Consider the following 26,448-nt stretch of genomic DNA (forward strand, 5'->3'; position numbering starts at 1 on the left):
TCGAACAGGCAGGCTGATTTGTTTTACGACCTTTTGCTTTAGTCAGAACGAAGCGCTTACTACGCTACTACCGCCTGACGTGACCGTACAGACGACCACAGTAGCGGCAGCGTCTGCCTGAGACGGATCGATGTTTTCCAGGCACAGGTCTCTATCAGAGCATTCCACCCTAGGTTTGGGTAAAGGGGCATTGGCCAAATTAATATTTAATAGGTTACAGCAGGAACATATCTGGCGCCTCTATACCTTCTCCCATATTCAGAACTTATTTACAGAATATACTTCAGAATTACTGCTCTGTCACTTTATCCACCCTTGACCTTGCTGCATTTAGCATCAAATGATTGGTTAGGGCAAGTGGCCTGCAGATCAAAGCTAAACAACAAAAATATACACTGCCTCGATTTGGCCAAATCTTAGCCACAGTCAGGCTCAGCAGAAACGCCGCCAGGATCGGACCAGTACTGAATAGTCTGAAGATACACAGAATGATGGTTTCAAGGGACAAGCTTACAAGAATTTCAGTGGAGGATGCTTATATTTGGTTTTTTTCGGGTCGCCTATATAAATATCATATAGCACATTCGATTATAACAATAAGGTTTAAATATCAAACAACCCCTTTGCTACAATCTGTAAACAAGCAATTCCAGAAGGGTTACAAAATCGAGCTTTTGGCTTATACAAGCGTTCACCACGGCTCGACACGCGTATTAATGTCGAGGACATTTAGCGAGTAAATTTTTTATGGGACTGCTGTAAATCCCTACTGGTATACATAAAAATCCGCGTGGGCTGGGTCCTTGATTTCAGCAATATTTAAGTTCAACGTTCTAGTTGTACAGATTTGAGCGACTCTTTCGCCGAACATAAAACTCGAAGCATTTCAGGACCCTTGAACATAGTGAAGACTTTACCATTCATTGTTTCCCTGGATGTTAGAACGCTGGGTCCTCATTATATTCGTTTGCATCATACGCAGATTCTTTCGCAACCTCGTCAGAGCGATAATTCTTTACCGTATTAAAGTTCCGATGAGCTCCATCTAGGCAGACTCGCTGGCATGTACTACTAACACTTTGATGCAAAAGAGTGCCATAGCTTATTTCAAGAATATCGTGTAACAATGTGTGTAGCAAGCCTTGAGCATCAGCAGGACTTGTACAAAAGGGGGGTGTGTGACGCTTTCTCTTCAAGCCCAGGTATTGTTCGCAAACGAGTCCTTGAAAGCCTCGGAGTTTTAGACGCGTATACAGGCGGGCGTGGACAGACCTTGTTTTCGTAGACGGACGTAAAACTCGAAATATGGAGGCTGGTTACAGAACCGAAAGCGATTAATTGTACATATTCTTGCCTATACTGTTTTCTGTAGATAACAATCTACTTCCCTTTGTTTAAACTAATAGTGTGCATATGTATGTATTCTCTCCGTTCGCAGGCCACGACTTCAACACTACAATATTCACAGTTAAATAGAAATGATTAAAGGCACAAATGGCTGGGTGTTTGCCTTGAAACCGCTTTTAAAGGTGTATGCAATAGGAAGAAGACTACGATTATGATTCATATTTTTCCCGATTCGTCCGTCTAATGGAGCTCCAAAACTGCTTGATTATTACTAAATATTTCATTTACCTGTTTATCATTTACTATGTTCGCGAAAGTAATGCTTCTACTACATAGATACCAAAATACACTTGTTCAGATATCACAGGATAATAAGTTTCTGTAAGGCTTTCCTCGTCGAGAAACATTCGATCAAAAAAGCGGGTACAGGGGCCTTATAGCTAATGACAAAGGACCGCCTTTACTCAAAGCACCCGTCATTGAAAATAAAGGCGCAATAGCAATCGCATGTCCTTATAATTAACTGCAAAGATTTAGCCAAAATATATATAGATACTCAGTAAAATAGCATCACAGCAGTACATAGCTGCTGTAGTCAAACAGTTTAGCGTTCCGCAGATGTTCATGAAATTGATAGAGGAGGGAAAAAAACAACTATCCACAATATAGCAGATGCAAGTGACTGCCATTGCTGTGGCCGCCGCGGCCAAACCTTCTCAAACGGCTGTTAATTCTAATGTGACAGTGGACGAACCGGCAGACAGTTTCTGCGCGATTCGCTCCTCCCAACGGCTCCTCGTTTCTAGCCGACGGGTCAGCGGAGGGACGTGACCAAAATGCCATTACTATGAGCTTCCTTTCATTTTACGGTCACGTTGGACCATTACTCTATTGCGACCAACTGCTTGAGTTCCTATAGACTTCCGCTATTGCATAGAGGTGACAGCGCCGAGGCGCCAAAAGCCGTTAAAGAGTGGCTGGCCGTCGACGACATTGACGGGTGGCGTTTGTGATCAGTTGTATTACTAATAAAAGAAAGGCAGGTCATTGGGCTGGGATGAGCAAGGCGACTTCGCGAGTGGCTGGTGACAGACATTTGCTATTATTATCTTCCTGGCCCTCTCTTCGACAACGTAAATGCTCAGTCTAACAGGCTGACCGATAAAGTCAGATGGGCCAGATTCAGTAACAGCTAGAGACCAAACCACAATCACGGCTACAACTACGGATGACAGCTTCGAGTTAAAATCAAAAGAAGGGAAGTAAAACGAGCAGGAAAAGGGGAGAGAGAGCGACCTAGAATCAACATCCGCCGCAAGTCAGCAGTCGGAAATGTCCTAATACGAAACGTGCGGAATTGTAGACGGCGTGCACGAACGTGCGATAATAAGAAACCGGCGGGTGGTGAGCAGAATAAGGTCGAACTAAAGTTATGCCAGTCTACATACAATGTACAGAATAAAATGGGGATGAGAAATAGCAAGGGGAGAAAAACCTATGGGGATGATTTTGTGAATAAAGGACTTTTTGTTGGGCTTATTCCATTCGCTCTTTCATTTGATGAAAGGTTCAGATCACTCAACAATCATTATAAAGGAAAAGAGAACATAAAAAACAGGGCAACAAAAAGGCAGGGGGAAGAAGCGACAGTAAAGTTATGGCAAAGGCGCCCGGCATCGACTCATTTGTGGCTTTCTCAAATGAGTCTTTTGAGATTCCTTTGCTGCCTCACGAGGTGCAGGAAACCGGCCGCAGAAGTTCCAGTGATTTAAAAAGTCAATGTTTTTATTTCGGGTACAAGTAGTCTTAGCTCGTTCGTCTTCGAACTCCGCTTCCACGGGTCCCTCAATAGCCACGTGTTTCACTTGATAATTAGCAACTAACGGCTTGAAATTGTACGGCTAAGAGCCAACGCGGAATAGGCAACAGCAAGAGGAAAGACCAATTATGGCTGAAACGGGCGTCGTCCGAATGTTGTGATCTATACGATTATAAATTTTACTTTTCTCGGCCATTTTATGCCAAGCTTTGCCTACTCCTCACTTTAGCAGATACATGGAACTTATCAATAGATCATTGTGATACTTTGCTATCCGTCGGATATTCACTTGGCACGTTAAGCAAACAACTTCGACCAACTTAAAACTCGACTTAAACAAACTGTCATTTATATTGTCTACATTTTTCGCAAAAACGTCACTCCTATCCAACACGCCAGCGGAAACAACCGCTTTGTTTTGACTAGGTTTGTCACTTTTGGTCTAAATCCTTAGGAAGTACGAGGCCGCGAATCAAGAGGCCGCACCACTGAACAGCGTATAAAATGGTAGTTTGAAAATTCCTAATGGAAGAACTGAGGTGTAAATCGGAGATGAAAACTTGCCCGTGTCATACTGGATGACATGGCTTATAGGCCAAGAATATCTGCCCTTGTTACGACTGCTAAGAAGCAATTTTTCTTTCAAAAAAAAAAGGATCGTTGCTGAGCTATTGTAAGTTTTGACAGATGCCGGTAAACATATTGCGTTTAAGTACCCCTAAGACACATGTTTAATTTAGTAATAATAAAATTCACTTTCAAGTTAAGTCAATCGATGACTAGAAATAGGCTTTTTTGATGTGAGTGAAACGGCGCATTTAATCGAACTCTCGCTTTTTTCCACCTTTCACATATGGCAGTCGGAATTCAAGCAGTTCATCTGCATCCAAAAATGCCATCTTATGTTATACCAATACCTCTATAGGACGCTTGTGTGAACAATTTAGTTGTAATTATTAATAAGAGCCTCACCGGTACGTAGATCTCAGTTTATCTATCTTCATTCCATACACATGCCTGCATAAAGACAGGAATAAAAAAGAATATCGATTGAATTGTTGCATTCCCTTATAAATGATGTTAATATATACTCTTCTAGTCAACCACTAGGCACTAAAGTAGCTAGCTAACGTTTATGTAATGAATATCCTGTAATAAAATTGCATTCATACTATTTTACTACGTCACCATTCATGTGCTACTACCGCAGCCCTCCTTTGTGTCTTATGGCAATTTTTACGGGATTGCGTTTTTCCTTTGATTTTGTATTTATCGTTACGGTTATCATCGTCGTTAAAGTACCGCCTGTTCTTTATGTGTTTTACACTGATTCCAGGATCGGGAATTTGTGGAGCTGGAAGTGCCATACAATGGCGGGAACCCGAACCGACCCAGTTCGACTCCGCCGCTATCGCCAGCTGCCTCTGAGGCGTCTCACGAGCGACACGGCCTGCTCAACTCCTGCTGCGGCTCGCGGGGCCGCTGCAACCGAAAGAAATACCAGGTACATAAGCTCAAAAAGCTCGACCATCAAGGCTATCAGGTGCAGCAGCATACAGGCAAGCATCACCGAACGGACTCACAGGGCTCGGGAGGTCGCTCCCGACCTCACACACAGTTAGATATTGATCTTGAGACGATTGAGTCGTAGGCCGGTCTTTGCCCCACAGGGTCACCTCCGCTATTCAGAACCATTAGTGGTAACCGACAAGGGCAACATTTGCTGTCCTTAAATGTCTCCAACTTGAACAATTCAGCATCCACCAGTCAAACCACTCAAAATCTTTGTACGATAATGACGGCTGTATCAGATGCAACAACCTTAAAAGTTGTTGGCCTTGACCATTGTTGCCCGTCGTCTCTGGCTACCACGACAACCTCACCTAGCAATGATGATCAGCCAGCCGCCAATAGTAACAAAGCTAACGATCGTCACGACAACAGGCGGCTTTCGCAATCGGACAGAAAGGTTTTACCTATTTATTATTTTTTGCCATAATAGAAAAAGACACACTCATATGGAAGGAGCTGTTCTAGTTCGGCACACGTACTTCTATGCAGGCGAAAAAATGAATAGGAAACGTGGCCAATTAAGAGCCATGATAACCATTGTTGTTATATGGTCCTAGACGAATGGCCAGACTGATCCAGTCGAGAAGTAATCTTGCCAGCCTTCCAACACGTCCTAACGTATTGACTCTTCCTTCTTGCTGTGTATAGAGTTCTGGTATAATCATTATAAAAGTAATTACTATATGAAATGTTATTTTACGTATACAACACTGCCGAGGGCCGCCCCGCTTTAGGAGAACAAGAGCAGCGGCAACTGATTACTGCAACGTAATGATAATGATAATCCCGGATTGAATTAAGATTCATGCGTGTATATTTGTATAAATTTCATTGTCGATTTTCATAGTTGTCTTTACACTCTTCCATAAACGTTGTACATCTACAGAGAACAATTCCTTCAGCCGATAGTTGCAGTTTCTAAATAGTTGGATCACGATGAAAAGGCGGACATCCACAACAAACTCTGGCCGATAGACATCTTGGAATAGTTATTCTATTATTTATCTTGGTACTACTGTTATTATTTTAAATTTCGAAATTTTTACTAAATGTATTTTGCGACTTCAACGGTTTCAGACATCACAAACGACCCGTAATTGTCATTGAGCACATCTCTTTCGCAGAATAATAATAATAATAATGATGAAAATGATAATTGTTGACATTTAATGGCAATCTTGCTATGTCAACAGATGTATAGTGAACCAAAGAAAAAAAAGGTGAAGGACGTATAGGTAAGTGTCAACCATAGCGTCATCCCCGTTATGTGGACGGGTGTCTTACGTTACGTGTCTGAAATGCATCAAGAGCCGTTCGTCTTCTGTGTGATTATATATAAATCAATTCCTGCCTGATCATCTGTCCGTCGGTTTTGAAATAGCTTATTCTCATTTTGTGACCTGTGGGGCGGTTATGAATAAAACGTAGCAAGATCAGAAAATTAGATTGTGAATCAAAAAAAAAAAACTGGATTACATCTAATTCCAATTAATATACCCCTAATTGCATAAAATACTAGTGACTATTATACTCATAATAATATATAGGTCTGTAGGGCTAAACTGAACAAAATTACCTTTCCTATCACAACTTAGCTATAATATGTGTACAAGGTAAACCAGGGACCATCATTAATAGTATAAAGAAGAAAAACAAGCAGACAGAGTTTCTGAGTGGTACACAAATATAAAATCATATGTAGTTCCCTCTCTCTCAAGAACTTATTCACCAGTGTGGGTACGATCTGTTGTCCTATTACTATAACGTTACACGATTATAGGGCATTATACGAAAGTGCCACCTAAGTCGGTACCACGTTCCACGTACAGTATGTATGTACGACATCACGTCTGGCGAAAAAAGATTCATACCGAGCTGACCATAAGCAGTGAACCTTTCGTGTATACACAGTCCTGTGAGCCCGTCTTCGGTTGAGATGACTTTGGCGTGATGGTGGTGATGCCAACGTCGTCACTCTCGTTTTGAAAAACGAAGTAAAAAAAAGAAAAGTTCTTGTTATTCATTTGGCATTCGGTCGTTGTCATCTGGCGCATCCACCTCTCGCCTTCCGCCTGTCTGCAGTCTGTGACCCATCGCTCGAGTGTGGCCTGTCGTGTGTTTTACGGATTGTAGCTGCTACCCTGGGAATTTGCCTGGTCGTCTGCTTAACGTAAAGGCCTGGCCTTACAATCAAACGAACTTATTTGAGCAAAAACACCAGCCAGCCAAGCAATGTACCAGCATCAGCAACCAAGCATCATCTGCTACTGCTATTACTTTTCTGTACCAAGTAACCCAATTAATGCTCGCAAAACCAATCACAAAGATGTAGCAACTTCGTTAACATTGTTTCTGTTAGAGAAACGCTTAAAGAGTGCGTATGCTGCTCCCAAATACCATAGCCATGTAACCCATCAGGTAAGCGAGCGAAGTCATGCAAATGCAATGTGAGGTCCATCGAGCTATGATCTATCTATCTAACTATTTCTATTCATCAGAGCACATTCAACGTGCCCAAGGGCATAATTCCTTATATCACGCCATCTACAAACAAACCCTTGTAATCTACCTGTTACCTGTAATGAACCATTGCACGCCTCTCTGTAATCAACAGACACCTGCCACCAAGCATTTAGCTAACACCGGAAACCCACACCCGTGCAATCATCAAAAATAACCTGCCAACCCATCGTACTAATCCACAAGCTGCCTTCAAGTTCACCCACTTACCCAAGTAACCATTTGAGAATCCTATCTATAACGGTAAATTACAATCAACTACCTACAACACTGACTATAGTACCTAGCAGCCAGAAATCAAACGTACTTTAAATCCGAAGAGAACAATGGACCCAACTAAACTTCGTTTTATTTCTTCGATACCTCTTCTATAATTTTCTGTACATTTTATCAGCCTTCACCTCGACGTGACACTACCATTATCCAGCACCATTTCAACACTTATTTTAATCCAAAGGAACGGCCTTGTCTTAGTAGTACGATTGCATACGTTGTCTATAGAAATGAATCTTCATTCAAACATACATGAACCTATCCAATTCCCGCTCCAGTCCCCAGCATCGGCCACTCTTTTTCTAGAATCCTGATACGAGCTTTATGCGTCGGTATCCATCGAAGTAAATCGCGGACCGAATGTCAGAATCCCTAAGGAATTATGTATCAATTCTTAGCATCCGCCGCTCACCTAAAAGCCTATATAGTTTTATCTCCTTTTATACAAGCACGTTTGTCTTTGCTTTTAGTCGTTTTTCGTATGTAAGCAGGTTTTCCGTCTCGGCTATGAAAAATTTACATTAGGTTCGCTTCGTCTAAAGGTTTTACAAACAGCTTGGATAAGATACTGTGTGTTGTCTTTGAGATGCAGATCTGTGGAGATGTACCCTGTAATTTGGAACTGTTTCTATCTATTGCAAAGATTAGCACAGCCAATTGACGAAACTATCATTTTTCAGTCTTGAGTAACGCTTTTGACAGCCAGTGGGTTATTCCTCTGGTCAGAGACCTGTATGCCGTGCAGATGTACGCGACCCATCGCGATATGTTACGTTCGAGTAAGAAAACATTGTTTCAAGGAACCTGTTACAGAACATCTTATAATACTATACTCGTTATAAATATACCCTGTCACTTTTCCTAGAAACGTCTTCTTGAGAGCTCTCTGTCTGCCTGTGATAACCAGTTAATGCAGAACGCAAACCCAACATGTTGAAAAATGCAGTTTGATTGTTGTAGGATTATCAGTTTGCTGCAGTTACTTCTCCTACCTCATATTGCTCTTTTGACATTTGTTTGTCGCGCTTTACTTAACGTGGACTGTCTAAAAGGCGCTGCTATACCAAAACAGCTCTAGAGCTATTTGTCAGAGATTATATCGCAGACACAGTGTGCCGATGTGTGGACACAATTCTCTCAAAAAAATTATGAATGCTTTTCTATAGAAAGATCATAATTGTAATATTTCGCAATATAGAAAGTAATCGATTTCAAAATTTCGCGGCCCGCTTTTGATCGCCTGATTGTCTTTCTGCATCCGCTTATCTATCGGGCTTCGCCCTCGCCCTCGCGAACCGCCTTAGAGACATGATTCTAGCGTAATGTTCTAACAATCACGATTATTTTGGCTGCCATTATTCTATTGTAATTACCGTTCTACGGTTATGATAACGGTAACATAAACTGTTGTTTCTATCCTTCACATTAAGTATCACTAGAACGCTATATTTTTAGCGTGGAAGCAGATAAATTTGTTGTGATCTTTATTGTTTACTTTGTACTTGTACTATGATACAATAATTATTATTAAAATGTCTTTCTCCAAGCAAGGATTATTACTAGCGCATTGCCTTCTGCTAGTAGTCGTGATGATCATCGTTGGCCACATACGCCTATTACTAATAGATCGAACTGGATTAACAGAAAACGCAGTGAGGATCTACAACGTGTTTTGCTATATTCAAATCTAGGCGGGTTCTTCTAATGTACAATGGTTCATTTAATTATTCTGTGCGCGCCAAACTCGTCTAATAACAACCGGGCTTCTCATTTGCCGTCGTGTGAAACAGTCGAGTTCTCAAACATTCACTAAATTCCGCCTGTCTTGAGAGACTCCAACTTGCCATGTATGTTCTTATACAGCGTTCGCAGAAAGTAATAGGACTCCACAGTAAAAGAGATAAACGAACGAAATGTTAAAAGAAAGTATTTAAATGCTCCACAGCAGCGACAACAAACAATTGCTAATAATACCTATCTAGTTATTAACTGTGCCGCAAATCTGAAACAAATCGGTCGCGAACATAGAACAAGTTCCTACAATGTTACTGTGTCTACTGGACAGACTGAAATAACTGCACAGAGGTTAAGTAGGCCGATGTACACCTATTTTACGGATCTTCTGCTGCAGGTCAACTGTTTCTATATCACGGCGCAACTTCCTGGTCCTTCTTACCGGCCACATCCAGGTGGAGTTAGCATCTCGGAAGTGACTCAGGTTCACCATTAGCGACGTCTCCTGAAATCGTTCGTGAAATCTCTGGGCAAACATCCTTTCTATTGGCACTTTTATTTATTTGGACCTCCACGCTGCTTTTACTTTCTCTAACCTTAGTCTTCCTACGAAGGCAAATATCGCAGGTCCTAGTCCTGCGTTGTTTCTCTCGAAACGTCACATCCGACAAGCATCGTAATGTTCTCAAACCCTCTGTTATGCTCGTACTATTCTCCACTGTCTGTTGTATTCATGTGTATTTTCATATGTATATTGTATTCATGACTCTTAAAACGATCAGACAGATGTATCAGTCGGAAGACATACATTATTGTTTGCATTTTGTTCCGTAGAGGCCGTGAAGTCAACTCAACTCATGAGCTGAGAGGCCGATGACATCGGAGACTCGGAGAGCTCCGTGTTGGGTAGATTTCTGAGGGATACGTAATTCAGGACTAACTAGCCTTGCATGAAAGCATCTGGTGCAGGGTCTGTGACATATCTCACAATGCACTGGCCTCGTTATATCACGATAGAGAACAGCAGGCATAGCCATCACGTCCTTCTCGTGCAGACTGTTGTCGGCGTTACAGTTGGCCAGTGCCAAACCACAGCACGTGAAACAGCTAAGGCCTGCAACGGACACGGGTTTGTTTATGAGGGATGGGGAGGTTGAGACTACTTTGTTAGGAGCACGAGCCTAACCCCTGATTGCTAGAAGTCCACGGAAAAGAGTAGCAACTGTCCTCTGGGGACTGTGTACAGCTGAGAAGTCGGCCGTCATTCGCTATGTTGAACGGGAAACGACAAGTTGCGTCCGTGTTAAAGCCAGAGTGGTTATAAGGGACGAATTCTCTTTGAATTTTCTCATACAGTTCTTCTTCCGCTTGACACTGCAAGCTTCCTACTGCTGGTATGTTTGCTTCTGTGAAGTAGTAGGAAACACATCAAGGCATCTCGTTGATGACATACCCCTTGTGGTGATTGCATTTCCGGAAAGCCAACCAGACATTGCTGACTATGCTTTTCTAACATTGCCACTAATACAAGATGTCGCATATATTTAATACAGCTTAATAGGAGGTCGCAAGAGTTGCTGATGATAAGACAATAAACCATAATGGATTGCGAAGGATCCTGCGGGACATATTTAGTTTGGCTGCTTTCATTGTAGCACAGCAGAAAGTCCTTATTATTTATTATTTCCCCTCTAACAAACCTACGCTGCCTCGCAAGAAGAAGACTTCTATCTTCAAAGTTGGCCTGTTTCAGCTTACAAAAAGAATTGTTTTTACAAAGTGCTATAAAAGAAAAAAAAAGTATTTTTAACCGAATGGCAAATGCTCTTTCAGCCTTTAAAGTGTCATTTAAATTATGAAACTTAAAAATGCAAAAAAAGAAACCTATTTCTTTTCATATTGAGCTTATAATCGTATCTTTAGCTGTAAATTTTGCCGACTATTAGATAGGATCGAGAACAACGCAGGGGAGAGAGCCTCAGGGTTTAGACGAGCATGTGCATCTTTTAATCTTCGAAAATCTATGACAGTGAAACTCACTGCGTTTTCATCCGAATGATCAAAGAAGGCACTAGAGAACAAGAAGTAATCAATTTGCTGCCCTTATTTTACTTGCCCTGTCTTTTCGTATCTTTTTTAAATCACCGCAACCATCATTAATTCTGCTCACCCTAACTTTTCCAGTAGCATCGAATGAAAAACTTCCCACGCTTGAACCTTTTTCGTTTTAGAACTCCACTGCCCCACTTCCTTACCTTCCCTAGCTCCAGCTGCTGCACAATTATCTTCACTTTGTGTACTTACGGCCAACAACGACCTTTTTTTTCTCGAAAAGCGTCCTATTTATATATCTATCCCTTTTTACCTAGCTAACACCTATTCGTGTCTGGAGTCAATTTACCATAGAGACCCCCACATTTAAACTTCCGACCTCCAACCATTTTTAGCACTTTCAAGCCGATCCCTCTGACCCAGTGACCTTGACTTCGAGGTCATCCTTCTTTATTCTGTCGGTATACGTACCTCGTAGTATTGGCCAAATGCCCTTTTTACTAATCTCAATCGTAGTCTATTGACCACCTAAATACGTATATTTTAGCTGAGCGATGACCTAATGATACCATACTGTTACAAAGCGTCACACACAGTAACAACTGTAATAATGGTACATTTTTATTTAAAAACAAAAAGCCAGAGGAACAAATGGTGCTGTTAATGCAACCTCTATGCTGTCAAAGTTCGCCTAGATCGGAGCTGACGACACGCCTCACAACGACGTGTCACGACAGCGAGCCTACTTGCAAAACATTTCATTTCATTTCACCGATACGCACCCAGTCACCGGAATATCACTTGCAGAAAACAGACGCAGCAAGAAAAGGTCGTATCGCAATGCATACATTTACACCGCGTATGAATACTACTGCTGTGTGCTCAAACCGCCACCGACCTACTCGACACGCTTCGCACGAACCCATGAAGAGTTCACGAACCGATGAGCTACCACGTTTCCGCTATTATACGCGATCAAAACGTTTACTGTTAATAATAATCGAAGCAAACACATAATGAAAACAGACATGAGAGATTTAACTACGGCACAGATAGCATGCGCGCCTTTTTTATCACTGTCGCTGTTTTTGCCACCACTGTATCGTGAAAAAAATCGACAAATTAACGTACCATTGATACCAACTGGCTTCCGTCACTAACACCTCAACGAATAATGCTACCAGCCCGTATTCCTTGAGCGACCGCTAGCTATGCGAGTATTTATGCAATGCTGGCACTATTGCTATATGATCATTTTGGCCGCCGTATTATTAGATTTTGTTTACTTCATGATCAATTTAACCGCTGTGTGTTGTTGTGATACACGGAATACAGTGTTTTGCATAGCATCGGCTGCCGTCACCGTTGCTACTGCCGGGAAAACAGAATTTGCCTAGAAATCCTATGAGGAGCAAGGCGGTCCACGAAAATTATTAAGAACAAATGATTTTCGTTTTATAAACTATCCCTACTTTTCACATTGTTGGCTGTGATGTCTTTGACCACCACTACCTCGTAACCTTTTCCGCCGCCTTCTTTTGGTCCGCAGCACCTTTTACCTTTCGGCCTATCATCGGTGTGGATGACGAGCACCTAAGGTTCAGCTCCCTCAAGCTCGGACTACCGAAGCTCGGCCGGGTACGATGACGTTCCGATAATAGCTTTTCTTCTACCTAAAAATCACACTAACTATTCACTACACCCCAAAATGTATTCAGGTCACCATCTGAATATCTCTGTAATCGAATGTTGTAACTGTTGAATGAAACGGAACCAATTCACGCGGTTTGATCCGCGCAATGACCCAATGCTTCTGGATTGTGGCACCGCTGAACCGCGACTTGCCGCTTGACCCATTTGCTGATGAGTGCCTCCTTTTTCACCTCCTCTGCAACTTTTCCTGTTTCATCATTACTACTAAATTGGAAAACTTGACACACTGCTCACTCTACTACAATACGATTTCACGTGTTTTTCCTCTTCTTGCCTCTTTAATTCTCAAGGTACCTTCTGAAACCTGCACAACATTTGTTATGGAAAACCCATAAAGGATGACAGCACTGACGGTGCGCTGTTGGCGCTATAGGGTTGGGCTATGGTGTGCCGTAGGTTGTGGGGCTTTACTGAGAGATCGACGAGTCTCATCGAGACCTGGTACCATTCTCTGTGCCGCTATGAACATTGTTGAACGTAAGTGGGCATCACCTGCCCCACCTGTTAGCAGCCGTTCGGGCTTCATTTAATCACATCTATTCGTGCACCCACTCACTCACTCTGACATGTGCTTGTCTCCGTGTGCGTGTTGTGTGTGAGCGTGTACTGGGGACCATTGTAAGCGGAAATCAGCAAGTGATCCAGGACTGCTTGGACTCAAACAGTGAACTTAACTCCACACGCAGACCAACCAACAGCTGCCCAACCATTCATCTACCATACGACCACTACGTCATAACTTCGAAAGCGGTCAAGTTAACAGCCTGTAAGCACCATAGTTTTTCCTCCTCTTGTAACAGAAAACTGAAAAGCACCAATGCCGTTTTCATCTCTGGGCCGAACGACCTCCGTCTATCCTCCTCTTTTAATTATAGCTAGAGACTATAATGGTGAATTATGCTAAGAAACCTTGTGTAGGACTGTTAATGAGGATCTGATTGAAACGAAGAATCTACAAATGTTGAAAGTACACGAAATTTTAAACTACTAGAATGTAACATGATGGCCTCGAAACTTTGCTAATTACTGAACTTATACAGGCTTAACATCCTGCAATCATATTTTTCGAACGATACGTTGTGTAAGGTTATCATACGATGAATAAAGAACTCTCATTTTTGAGACGTTGGGGTAGCCCTTAGCTACACGATCAGCTCAGCTTCCCTATGTAAACAACTTTACCATTCTGCATCAGGCTAGCATTCGAACTAACGAAACAATCCCATTCTTAAGGCTTTCTTCTTTCTAGGCTCGTATAGGTCAACTAAGGCCTCTCACGGTAGTGAAACAAAAGCTAAACTAATACAGTACACAGGCCCATACCGATATCAGTCAAGCAGTTGACTAATGCATAAGAGAAAACCCGACCCGATCCACCTAAAGTAGATTCAACAGAAGCGAGAATTTAATGGCTAGGACCCTGCTCGTCGTTGGTGCTTCCGGGCCTCTGTGGCTCATTCTAATTGTACGATGTATAGTCTACGGACGGCGCAGTCCCCTCGTTAATATATCGAAATCGAGGTTAATTAATTGTACTTGCGGACGTGTATATCGGGAACAAGCAATCGCTTAAGTGAGAAGCGGGACTCGTCACGGGCTTTCGTGTGCTCTCCACGGATCCAAAATGGTAGTATTCATCCCATATGGTACAGCCACGACTTCACCGCTTGTCGAACGCTTCCCTATTGACGGATACGTTTCCAATGCAAGCATACAATTATCCTCTCGAGATAAATACTAGCCTACATGGAGGACGATGATAACAACAAAGACAAGAACAGTATCGACAGACCTACACACCCCTAACCGGTATCCCGTTAATTCCTTGCTATTTAGGTCGCCAATGAGAAATGACGAACAAAACAGCACAGTGCAAAGTATCTAACAATACGTTATTATTGTTGATGCAAAAAAGGTTATACGCTAAACAGTAGTAGCTCATCAATACAGCATGGACTGTTTTCAAATAACCGTAGCAGAACTAATGCCAGGTCAGAGAATGCTGGTTAGTACTCTAACAGCTATAGCAGCAACGACAACGCGTAACAGCAGCGTACAAAACAGGTTACGACAATGACAGAAAAATAGGCGGCTAAGAAGGTCAGCAGCAGCAGCAGTAGCAGTAACAACTCCCAGTTCTAACAAACTGTCAATCCAACGAGAACGCGAAGAACATCTAGAACATGACAAGCTGATGATGATGCTCGATGATCAATCAATCGACTAATAATTACGCCACAACAAATTTGTTTTCGATAAACAATATATCGTCAGTCATTTTTTCCTGCACCCTGATGATACTCACTTTAACACGTCTGCCAAATCTTGCGAATGTACGCAACAAAGAACAATATGTTAATTCGACCTTGCAAGTTCTCATCAAGTTTTTACCTTCATAAAGCAGAATAAGACGACAATAAGGCCAAGCTCATGTTCGCAATTTCTCCCTTAGGCCGATAGCGACAAATGCAAATCCCGTATGAAAATGAATACAATATCCAACATTTTTGAAAAAAATCAGTAACAACAATTTAATAACGACATAAACACATCAGAATCTGTAAGATGCAAACGGACATGTCAACAACACAAAATTTTCATCTTCAACAACAGCATTGGTCACACTAGCTGAACCACAATGGAAGGCACCCAAATTGATCCGAGCATTGCCATCTTATTTCGCCAGAGAAAGGAACTCTAATGGAGATTATTGCCTAGTAAGCCACAGTGTACACTCATAATCAAAAGCAAACAAATATATAAATAAAAATCGTTTAGATTCTACACTGAGCATTTCCTAATAACCCGTTACCTTTCTGTGCGCGGGGCCTAACACCAGCCCTTCTCCCCACGTATGAACGGCGAGTAAGTGGACATGCTCGTATAAAATAAGCGTGCTAATTGCTTTATTTTGACATTCCGCTAAACAATAAGTGCTGGGCTTCTTTGGAATATGCGATAATTTTACGTCTAAGCGCCCCTTCAAACTGCCTCTACTGACCAACAATCCATCGGTCCCGTTTCTACGACATTACCAAGGTTTTGTGGAACTTCCTCTACTGTAACGTTACGACTGTAATGCTGTTACAGCTCTAACAATTATCCAATAACGATAACTCAATTGTGCATCTTTTCGAAACGCGAACGACACATTTCTGCCGCTGTCTTCAATGACCGTGGTCCTCTCTTATATAAATATTTACATATTTCGACACAGCATCTACATCTAGGTATATTTAAGTAGAAAGGATATATATATGTATTTGTGAAACTTTGATATACACAACTCGTAAAAACGTTCTTTCCCGCTAAGAACATACAATCAGTAAACAGATTAAGTGGAAAGATAGAGACAAAACTGACGGTCACATCAATGCACGAGACGAAATGACCGAGCACAAAACAGAGAATGACGAACTAAGGAAACACTAGCATAAGGACAAAATACCTCCAGTCTGATAATAATAATTATATAAAAGTAACTTATAACAGTGGGCTATCAAATTGACATTACCGCTGACGTTATCGTGAACGTAAACCGTTTACGATGCCTATCAGCATTTGCAAGACCCTGTCTCTGCCAAAGATATTACAAAACCTATATCAATCATTTCAAGATAAAGATTGACAGAATACTGAAATATAAATAGGCCTAATGACAATAAAACGAAGGTAGCTCCCGACTAAATGAAGCCGCCACTATCGCCACCATCACGAGATACCACGAACTTTTCTTCTACACAATAACGAAAGCATGATAAATGTTCTTTTCATGTTTTTATAGAAATGAGAAATCGTAAGCACATACAACAGATCAGACGACTTGCGAAGAGTCACTGATCATTTCAGTCCAAGGACAGCCACTAAGTCAGTCTCATTTCCCGCACACACACACACAAACACATAAACAATGCACAATAAAATATGGCAAATTAATTAACTGATGGGAATACAGACGGCAGCCCTGTGTGCAGGAGTAAATTGAAAATATATGCTAGCATATATTTTTCTATATATATATAAAGCCACCACACAAAAGGCACTAGCACCTGTAAGGTAATGTTCTCTCATTGTAGCTAGATGCGACTTTCATAACCTCAATGATCCGATAGCTATACTTAAATGAATGGGCCAACAAGTGTTTGATGTATGACTATTACACAACATAGACCAGTACGATATGTGCACAGTAACAAAATAAAATAGAAAAAATAGCACATGCACATAGGCAGCAGAAAATGCATTCACAGATGGTTTTTGTCCAGCATAAAATCCCCCTTGATAAACTGTTAGACACAAATATCGAAAAGCATAGCACTCAATTGAAGCTGTCATGCCCACTACCACCGTTACGATTAGCAATGGAACACTGCGGCGGACCACATAGTAGCCATTCTGTAGAACAGCATATTATTGAAATGAGGGAAAGCAGAAAAGATACAACACACACTTCGCACAATGATGACGCGACAAGGGAGCCATACGCCGTGTTCATTTCCTCAACGCTTTCCCTCCCACGCCTCTGAAGTTCTGTACACAAGTGTAAATAGGAACTCACCGTATAGATGTTGACTCATAGATAACGATATATAAATTTAGATTAAAAGCTTAATTGTAATGCTTAAACTGTCTATGGTAACACGTTTAGTAGGTACAATTATAAACAAAGTATAGATATGCACCGAAATAACGAAACGATGACACACGATGTTGACAAAACGCTACTATTATTATTACGTATTATAATAAGTGTGATTACGTGAATGGTAATCGTGCTATTACCGAAAATATCTATCCAGCTAACTGGTATTGGTGGTAACAAGTGTATGGTAAAGAACTGATGCTGTCAAGTGAGCGGTACACAATTTGAAAAGGTCTACCGTCCGCGGTAAGGTATTTGTCCCATTGTTACTAGAATCCTATGAACTGCAATACGGGAAAAAATACAAAGGGGCCAGAAAGCAAAAAACGGTTCTACTCGAGCGAAATGTACGTGGTTTCAGCGAAGAACAGCTCGTGGAGCACTACAGACGCCGACAAGGTATGGCATCACCAAAAAAAATAAGAGATACTTACGCTTTTCAAATATTAGAACAGTGCAATTTCTCACCTCTCTTGACCTATTGTCACCGCTATCGACAGGTGAAGCCAACTATATGCTGATGTAGCGAGCTCGTCCCGATAGTGTTATTAATGTTCTCTGATCCCTGATCGCTGGACGGAGCGCTTTTGCTTGCTGAGCATCGCGTCGCCCAAGCGCTGGAACACGATCTTCGCTCTCGTAGAACCGTGCCGGTTACCCCTTCGATGTTGTATCGCAACTGAGCAGTGAAGAGTAATAGATAGCTGGTCAGTCACTCATTAGCAGGTCCTGAAACGATCAAAGACCGACAGAGAAGCGGAGCATTATGAATATTGTTAAGTATAGGTAGATCAGATAACTCTTGCAATGATGCTAATTATAATAGAGAAAATAATGAAACTACGGATTCTCGATTAACTTCATCTCAGGATGGGAAAGACACGGCACATTTTTGTTTGTTATAAAGGTTCCGCTCACTCAAATCGAGAACCAGGCCAACCCTTTTTCGAAGACTATTCGAATGCTGAATACATCAGATCGAGCACCAGCAACAGTTTTTCTACCCTGTTCTATGTTTACCACTCAAGTATACGATAAAGCCTCCACTAGTGTCCTTTTTTTGTTCTACACCGGTCTCACAATTTATCTCACAATTGCCATTTATCAAATTACTGCTCTCTGCCATTTATACCCAGTTCGTATGAAATACCATAGACTAATAGATTTGATTTCCAGATCAGCCGGGCCACACCGTTCATATAATAATAAGTGTGCAAAACATATATGTATATATGCGATACACTGCATACGTACGTAGTGTCTCTCAGACAGAAATGCCGGTCACGATAGAGAACTGGACCTGTTCGATTGTGCAATTCCTGTAGAACGACATGTATGGTATATCTGCTATAGAAACAATGACACATGTTATTAGAATGGACACGAAACAACACGAAGTTGTAGTATAACATACTGCGACGAAAATACATGCACAAACCCTCAAATAGGCACAAATTTAATACTCGCTGACGCAGTGGAAAACATGCAGCAACTCCGATCTATAATAACTACCCGATATACAATCCGGGACAAAAAAAAATCTAGTTACGACACTCGTTCCAACATATTATAAGTATTATCTCGGCGGATGGCGAAAATGGATCGTAAGCATGCACAGCTTCAGCAAACAGTACACAATCACTTGCGTTTATTGACGATTTCATCCTATTTACAGAATAACAACAACGAAAGACTCGAAAGTAAATCTAAACATCCATTGTTCACAGGTGCGATGACTGCAACGATATTGTCGAAAACATGAAAGTGCGAACAACCGCATAGAGAACGGGGCAACCGTGCCTGTAAGCACACACAATGCAAACGATAAACAAAGATTTAAAAAAAAATTTCAATTGTCACCGCAAGCGGATTCCGACGATACACGTAAAGCGATCCAGTGCTTATATGCCTACATGTACCTAAAGAAAAGGTCCATATATATATAATCTATATACAGGAATATTTCTCTCTTTTTATATATATACATACAGATACATATATTTGGTATTGCATGCCGCGTCCTCAGTGGACTTTCGCAAAGGATGAACAGGTCGTCACTTAATTGCAAACACTAATTACTGTGCCGCCAGTCATAATGTTGTGTGTGTATATGTAAAAGGAAAAGATGAGTGACACATTTTAGTGTCGGTTCGCCGATGGATCGATGGCATAGATATGCTTCCCACATGTGACTTAACATGATCTCTCTATTCACGTATAAGTGACTGGGCTTAACTTGCGTACTCCCACAAAACACTTACTTCGTCGTCCTTTTATAGCAGAAATTATTGAATCGAGGTTTCGACTATGAGCAGTCGCCCTTATGCAGGTGGGCGTACGTGAAGTGATTTCCACCGTTTGTAACATCGATGTCACAAACGAGTGATTATGGTAATAAATCTAAAGAGCTTAATAAGAAGATGGTAAAGGATTAGTGGTAAGTGAACGTTAGCAAACACGAATGACATATGGTATAAGCTTATATATATATATATATATATATGTAGATTTAAACATAAAAATATGATATTTCTCTCCATGTTTGTGTGTATGTGTGGCTATGGCAGCTTTTGCATATATCTGCTATAGTGCTGCTCACTGCTATAAGGGCATTCGAAAGTTACCAATTAATGACATACCGTCAAAACCACGGCCACGAACACACAATAGTATCATCCTTTTCGATTAGAATATGGTGCGTACGACTATTGTGTATCACTACTCGTGCACGTACACTTGAATGCACGTATCGTATTTGTACAGCGCTCTGATTGACTTTAATTCAATTTAGTTTTTGTTGTTCTCTTCCAAAGTGAAAAACGGGCTCCATACAAGTATGGCGATTTGGTAAGGGCTTTCCTCGAATATTTTCAATCAAGAATAACAACTTTTTCGAAACCTATGTTCAGCTGCGTCTATCATAGTTTTGCTTTACAGGCCTTCTATGATAGACTTCTATTCTAATTAGACACCGATGATTTCTAATTAGGCCTAGGTGTCTGGCATTCACATGCCGGCCTCCACCTAAGGCTTTTCTCTACTCCGTAGAATATTGGGAAAGGTCACTGTACAGTATACAGATAGCTGTTTTGCGCAGGCTCTCTGAAGAATGTGTTACCCAAGTGAACCATGTCGCCATAGATATCATCCAAGCCAGACATAAGCAACGGTCTGCATAGTTCTGCGTAGCCCACAAGTTCATTCTACCAACACACATTAACTTCACCACACGATGCACATATAGCACAGAAGAAGATTAAGTAAAGCTAGCTAAATCGATTCATGTGTTACGCATCCGAGCAGCAGAAAAAGCAAGAGATAAGCCCCCGTCTTAGTTCGACGCTACTTCTACCGCCCCTTCATACAGAACCACGTATTACGTACACATTGTATGAGAGCATAAAACGACTTCACCGGTGTCTTATCACGTTGCATGAAGGCGATATGAATGCTATTACACGACTGTAATAGAAACAGTAATGATGCTGGTAACTATTATCATTATTGTCTATTGTTGTGACCATTTTGAAATGGTGAAGCTAAGCTATTTGTTGACCATATCTCGTTGGTTGTGCGATATAAACCGAGGTCGCTATTAATGGGTCCGCTATGCCGACGGTGCTATGTGTATCGCGCGCTTCTCCTTATACGGTAGACAGAACGAAGGACTATTTCACTGAGAACGATTCTCTAACTAAAAAGCTGGCGTAAAAACAAAGCGCTGAACATCTTCGATACCTATGCTAATGTGCCTATGCGAAGAGAATTATGTTCGTTTGGATAACGATGATTTCAGGTAGGATATGGTCGACTTTTTCAGAACTGTCCATATATCGAAATTGGGCTTGCTGCTTATTTAATACAGCAAATTGCACATTGCTAAAGGTTACAGTAAATGAAAAATACAGAAATACTCGTCGAGACCCAAAAAAGCTAATTAGCTTAGAAGTCAATAGTATCTGACATAAAGAGTTCGGGTCCAATAGTGCATCTGTTTGGCATTTGTAGAACGAGATTTTCAAATTGGTTTTCTCTTTCTAGTTTCCTACTTCTCAAGTAGTTTAAGGTCGCAGTTCCAAGTTCTAGGTCTGGTAGGATGACCACATCTAGAGTCATCTCTCATAATGTGTTCTCTACTTAGTGAATATCCTTGAACGAAATCTTATACATTCAGATTCAGTGGTATTGTCGGAAGACCTGATCTCTACGATTGGTTTGTTAGCTGTATCGTGTAGACCTAAGGCTTCATCACGAACCGCGGAAAACAATTGAAAGCTGATCCTCTTCCTTCAATGACTTTATTCCGCAGAGAATTCCAGAATCGCACCCAAGCAGATGCAAAAGTGCCTCTTTTACTCTGGCGAGCTTTATAGATACCTGCAGTGATAAGGAAAGCCTTTATTTTTATTGAATGTATTTCTGTATAGCACGTCCGGTTGGGCACTGGCGACTGCTTTCAAACAGTCATCGGAGACAAATGTTACCCAAATCGTTCGCGTGACTCTAGCCAGCCAACGGAACAGATTTAGCTAGTCGCTCTACGTTGCAGTATAGTGGTTTAAAAATGCTCGCTATGCGTCTAGAGAGATGTCCTGTTTGTGTTTGAGCCTACTGTGACCAACGGATTCCATGTACCCCGGCGCCCAATCTCGTTGCGGACCGCAGCTTGCAGCAGCTGGAGAAGTGTGGGCCATCCAGGCCCCATTTAAGGCCATTGATTATATCCGGTCAAAAAATAGCGCGCACTAGCTGACCAGCCAGTCGAACAACTGGAACCGCTAAAACTGCTATTACCCGTCCTTGGCCAGCTCCGCTTGGCGGAACGTTTGTCGTAAATTTTGTTGTCAGGCCAACTCGTCATAACGCATTTGCATCTTTCTACTGGTGAAACATTCCGTTTGGGTAATATAACGAAAAACCCTTACCTTAATCCTAATGGTGCAAGCCATGATGACCTAGTTTCGTGCCAATCCAATCACGCGTCTAGCAAACGACGTCAGCGGTTTCGTCGACTAAGACGCTGCCTTTGTCTGTATGAAAGACCCATGTACGCTTGAAAAACTGCTCGAGAGCTTTCCGATATGAGGAATTGACTTTCTTCAAGTTGGTCTCGGCTAATTTATCGCCAGTTTACCCACTCCGTTAATGACATAAGCAGGCCGTGCGGCAATTCTAGTTCGATTTTCGTGTGTCCTTTACCGCAGGCGTTTCAAGGCTACCTCTTAACCTAGGCCAAAGATTATATGTTGTATCTCATAGAACTTTTTAAAAAGCATATCATGAACCATGAGGGTTTGCGCCATGCCAAGAACACAATATGATACTGCTGCCTGTTCAATGGCCTCTCTAACCAGCCCTAAGGTACCCATAGGGTCCATCAACGCGTTTCTTTGGTGTGATCCTTAACGATGGAGCGAAAATACAAGAAGGTTATAGCTTAAACAAGAAATTCATAAGAGCAGCAGTTGACATTCATTAGAACAAGCATTAAAAGATATATTTATTATAATTTGTGAAGCATCATCGCGGATAAATAACAACGACAACTGACGAAAAAAGATCGCGCAACAGATGAGTGACGTATTAAGCAGTAACAAAACACAACATGAGCTATTCGTAATATATGATTTACCTTGTTTAACTATTACGTGTGGCAGAAAAGTTCAGTGGGAACATTTTACCGTCTTAACCACGACACTGCCAATAACTAGAGAAGAGCAAAAGGAAAACTACAAGATAACAAGACTCAAAAGTTTGAACTGTACAATGTAGCATCATTGTACATTAGCTGTAACGTATCGTCGGCTTGAGTAAACTTTTTTTTTTTCTATCTATATTTAGCAGGTTATGTGTGCTGCACCTCCCGATGAAAACGATTTGGGCCATAGTTGCCCTGATAGAGAATTGTTTGTACTGAAAAAACAGGGAAGCAATTACGATCTGGTATTCATGAATGATTCTTTCTCTCCCTAGTAGGTCGCGTGAATTAAGATCGTTGTTACCAATGCATCGTCTTTCGATCTCGACCGTTTAAGAACAATACTATATATATATATATATATATATATATATATATATATATATAAACTACCTTTGCCAAAAGAACATGCGTTCTCACCTTAGGTCATATACACGATATTTTGGCTGTCGATCTCGGTTCAACATTGACCTTTTGTATGGGCACGATCTTAGCATATATAATTGTTCGCTTTCTAGCACAGACCAGCACGAAGTCAAGTCTGCGGACCCTGTTCCGTTATTGAACCTGTTGCATTGATCTCGAAGGTTCAACAGGTCCGGCCAACCGCTCTTCTGGTCAGAACCGTGGACAAGAGCGGTACGCTATCATTAGGGTAATGCGTGACAGAAGAAATATCTATGAATTATCCAGGCTGTGTTCGGGCTGTGCATATCATATGCGCGACTTAGCAGAAACACGTGACGACTTTCTTCTTCTTCTTCTTCTTCAACCAGTAACGATAATAAACTGCTTTACATGGGATTGCTCAGAAACGAAGCTAGATATGGAAGTATTATACATACATACAAACAGAAAAAAAACAATACAGACATAACTAATAGGAAACTATGGTGATGGTAATAATAATTAATGTGGGCAAATCCAGTATATTAACTCACCCAATGATGACAACATGATTACAAACACTAGAGATAATGATAGATGAGAACAATTTTTAACGAAACAGCTACTTAGTTCTAAGGCAAGCAGATCTGTCCGTCAGTTATTCTTACTACCGTATTAAGTTGCCCAAAAGCAAACGTTACGCTGATGACATACACGGAGGTCAATCGTTAAAAGCAAGTAGAACAGCAAACAATCTTAAGGAATTTTCCATTTCCACTCGTAATTAGTCAAGTCAAGTCATAAATGAGAAAAAAAAAACAACTTAGAAAGAAATCGTCTTTTTCTATCTCGTAAATTAGCTCGTTCTGTAGGAACCAACAATCACAATACTATGCTTACGCTATCTTAGAACTTCTCCAACAGAATTAATTCTATTTTTGCTATGTTTCCCACGCGTCTCATTGCTCTATATACACAGAAGTATTATAAACACCTTAACAAACGTTATTGATATTTCGGATATGAAAGGAACGAAATCATCAACTCAGGATTGAAGTCCCGGTTCTTCGCTATTGCACTTCATTTATCTGGAAGTCATCAACAGCAGACAACAAATATCGTAGTTTCGTAAGCACAGTGGCAAATTATTACTGGCTGGTTGTGTTGACAATGAGTGACTGACTGCATTGCAATGAAGAACACTTACTATAACTAGGATTACCAAGGTAAACTTAAGAAGATAATAAACTTGAAGATTTCAGGATCATGACCATAAAGATGAATGTAAAGTTTCTGCCATTGTTTATGATAACTAAGTTAGAAGGAAATTTAGGAGAGAAATAACTTAATTCAACAATAAGCATACCTAGGTAGCGTACACGTATATAGCTATATATATGTTAATAGATAGCATCAGTAAATCTATGACAGGTGATTAATGATGATGATGATGATGATGATGACAACGACAACAATGATCTGACGCTTGAAAACCGAAAGAATCTGAATAAAAGTTTAAGTAATTTTCAACGCCCTTCAAGTGACCACAAGACGGCTGTATATCTTCCCTTTCTCAATAACCCGTTCGAAACGTACAAAAATATGTTGGGTCGATCTATAGATTATATTGAAAAGATGACTTAGACTTTTTAGCCAAAAAACATGCCGCTTATATACATAGCGTAAGAACTGCTGCTGTTGTATATATATATTTATACAACAGTAAATATGGGTATAATAGATATACGACACAACTGATTAAAAAAATAGCAAGAGAGTCGCACAGTTATCGAGAGCTGTGTAAATTTACTGACGATATAATAATACGGCGATACGCAGAACGATGACCAAGTACTCAAACTATTCGTTGTTATATCGCCCTAGTTTTTACGACATATTAATATCAATCAGACTCTAACATAGATAAGAGTAACAAGAGCACAATCTAGGCATTGCTCACAGCTCGTCTCACCTGCAATTCGCTGGTTCGCAGAAAGAAACATCGATACATATTGAAAATGAATGCTTCCCACCAACATTCATCTGCATGACGAGCTGATTAGGCCAAGACCGTTTCAGAAAAGTAGTACACAATATTATCTCAGTCCTTACTTACAACTTGCTTTCTTGGCTTCACTTCAACGGCGTATCCTTCTTACTGAGAAACACTGCTGGCTGGTTCTCAATTAAAAATTGAACTCAATTAAAAAGTGAACTTCAAGCCGAAAACTTCGAAGGCTGTTTCGGCCTTCACCGGTGAGTGTGAATCTAGCACGATTTTATCCAGCAAAACAACTCGCAATACGGCACAAGTGTGATCAATCGCTTAAGCCAAGCAACCTTCTTACAGTATTCCTGTACGGCATCGACTCACCCATTAAAAATTATCTCATCACTAGGCATCTTCTCGTTGGCACGTACACTGGTTTTCGTCAACACCACCGATTCCGACTGGTAGATTTTCACTATTCAACGCTATAATTACGTGGAAAATTAATGAATTAGCTGTTTTCGATGCAAGCTTAGCGTGTAACGCTGACCGAGATCGCGGACACCCAATAACTATTCTAATAATTATAATACTAATAATGATTATAGTAGTTTGATGTAACGATAATACCATGGAATGCATTGTTGTTTCTATTTACTGTGACTGTTATTTTTATAATTTTTTTTTAATTAACAAGCGCC

The 26,448-nt window shown here is 40.9% G+C and overlaps 1 protein-coding gene and 1 long non-coding RNA gene across 11 annotated transcripts in view; one reads left to right on the forward strand and one right to left on the reverse strand.

The window, feature by feature from the left end:
* The window catches only part of LOC147756639 (uncharacterized), a 28,344-nt gene extending 9,315 nt beyond the window's left edge, over nucleotides 1-19,029 (reverse strand). For both annotated transcript variants that reach the window (XR_015323495.1, XR_015323494.1), the window contains exons 1-2: nucleotides 18,927-19,029; nucleotides 18,141-18,401 (exon numbers count right to left, since the gene is read on the reverse strand). This is a non-coding gene — a long non-coding RNA (uncharacterized LOC147756639). The remainder of the gene's footprint in view (nucleotides 1-18,140; nucleotides 18,402-18,926) is intronic.
* Nucleotides 1-26,448, forward strand: part of Shal (Potassium voltage-gated channel protein Shal) — a 261,664-nt gene that overhangs the window by 212,367 nt on the left and 22,849 nt on the right. For 4 of the 9 annotated variants that reach the window (XM_022800130.2, XM_086983270.1, XM_086983268.1 and 1 more), the window contains exon 4: nucleotides 4,503-4,670. In XM_022800130.2, coding sequence (XP_022655865.1) covers nucleotides 4,503-4,670 — 168 coding nt within the window. The other 5 variants (XR_002672465.2, XR_015323453.1, XM_022800131.2 and 2 more) reach the window with 5 other exon arrangements.

The sequence above is a fragment of the Varroa destructor genome, unplaced genomic scaffold (assembly GCF_002443255.2).
Source record: "Varroa destructor unplaced genomic scaffold, Vdes_3.0 BEIS01000003.1, whole genome shotgun sequence".
NCBI lineage: Eukaryota > Metazoa > Arthropoda > Arachnida > Mesostigmata > Varroidae > Varroa > Varroa destructor.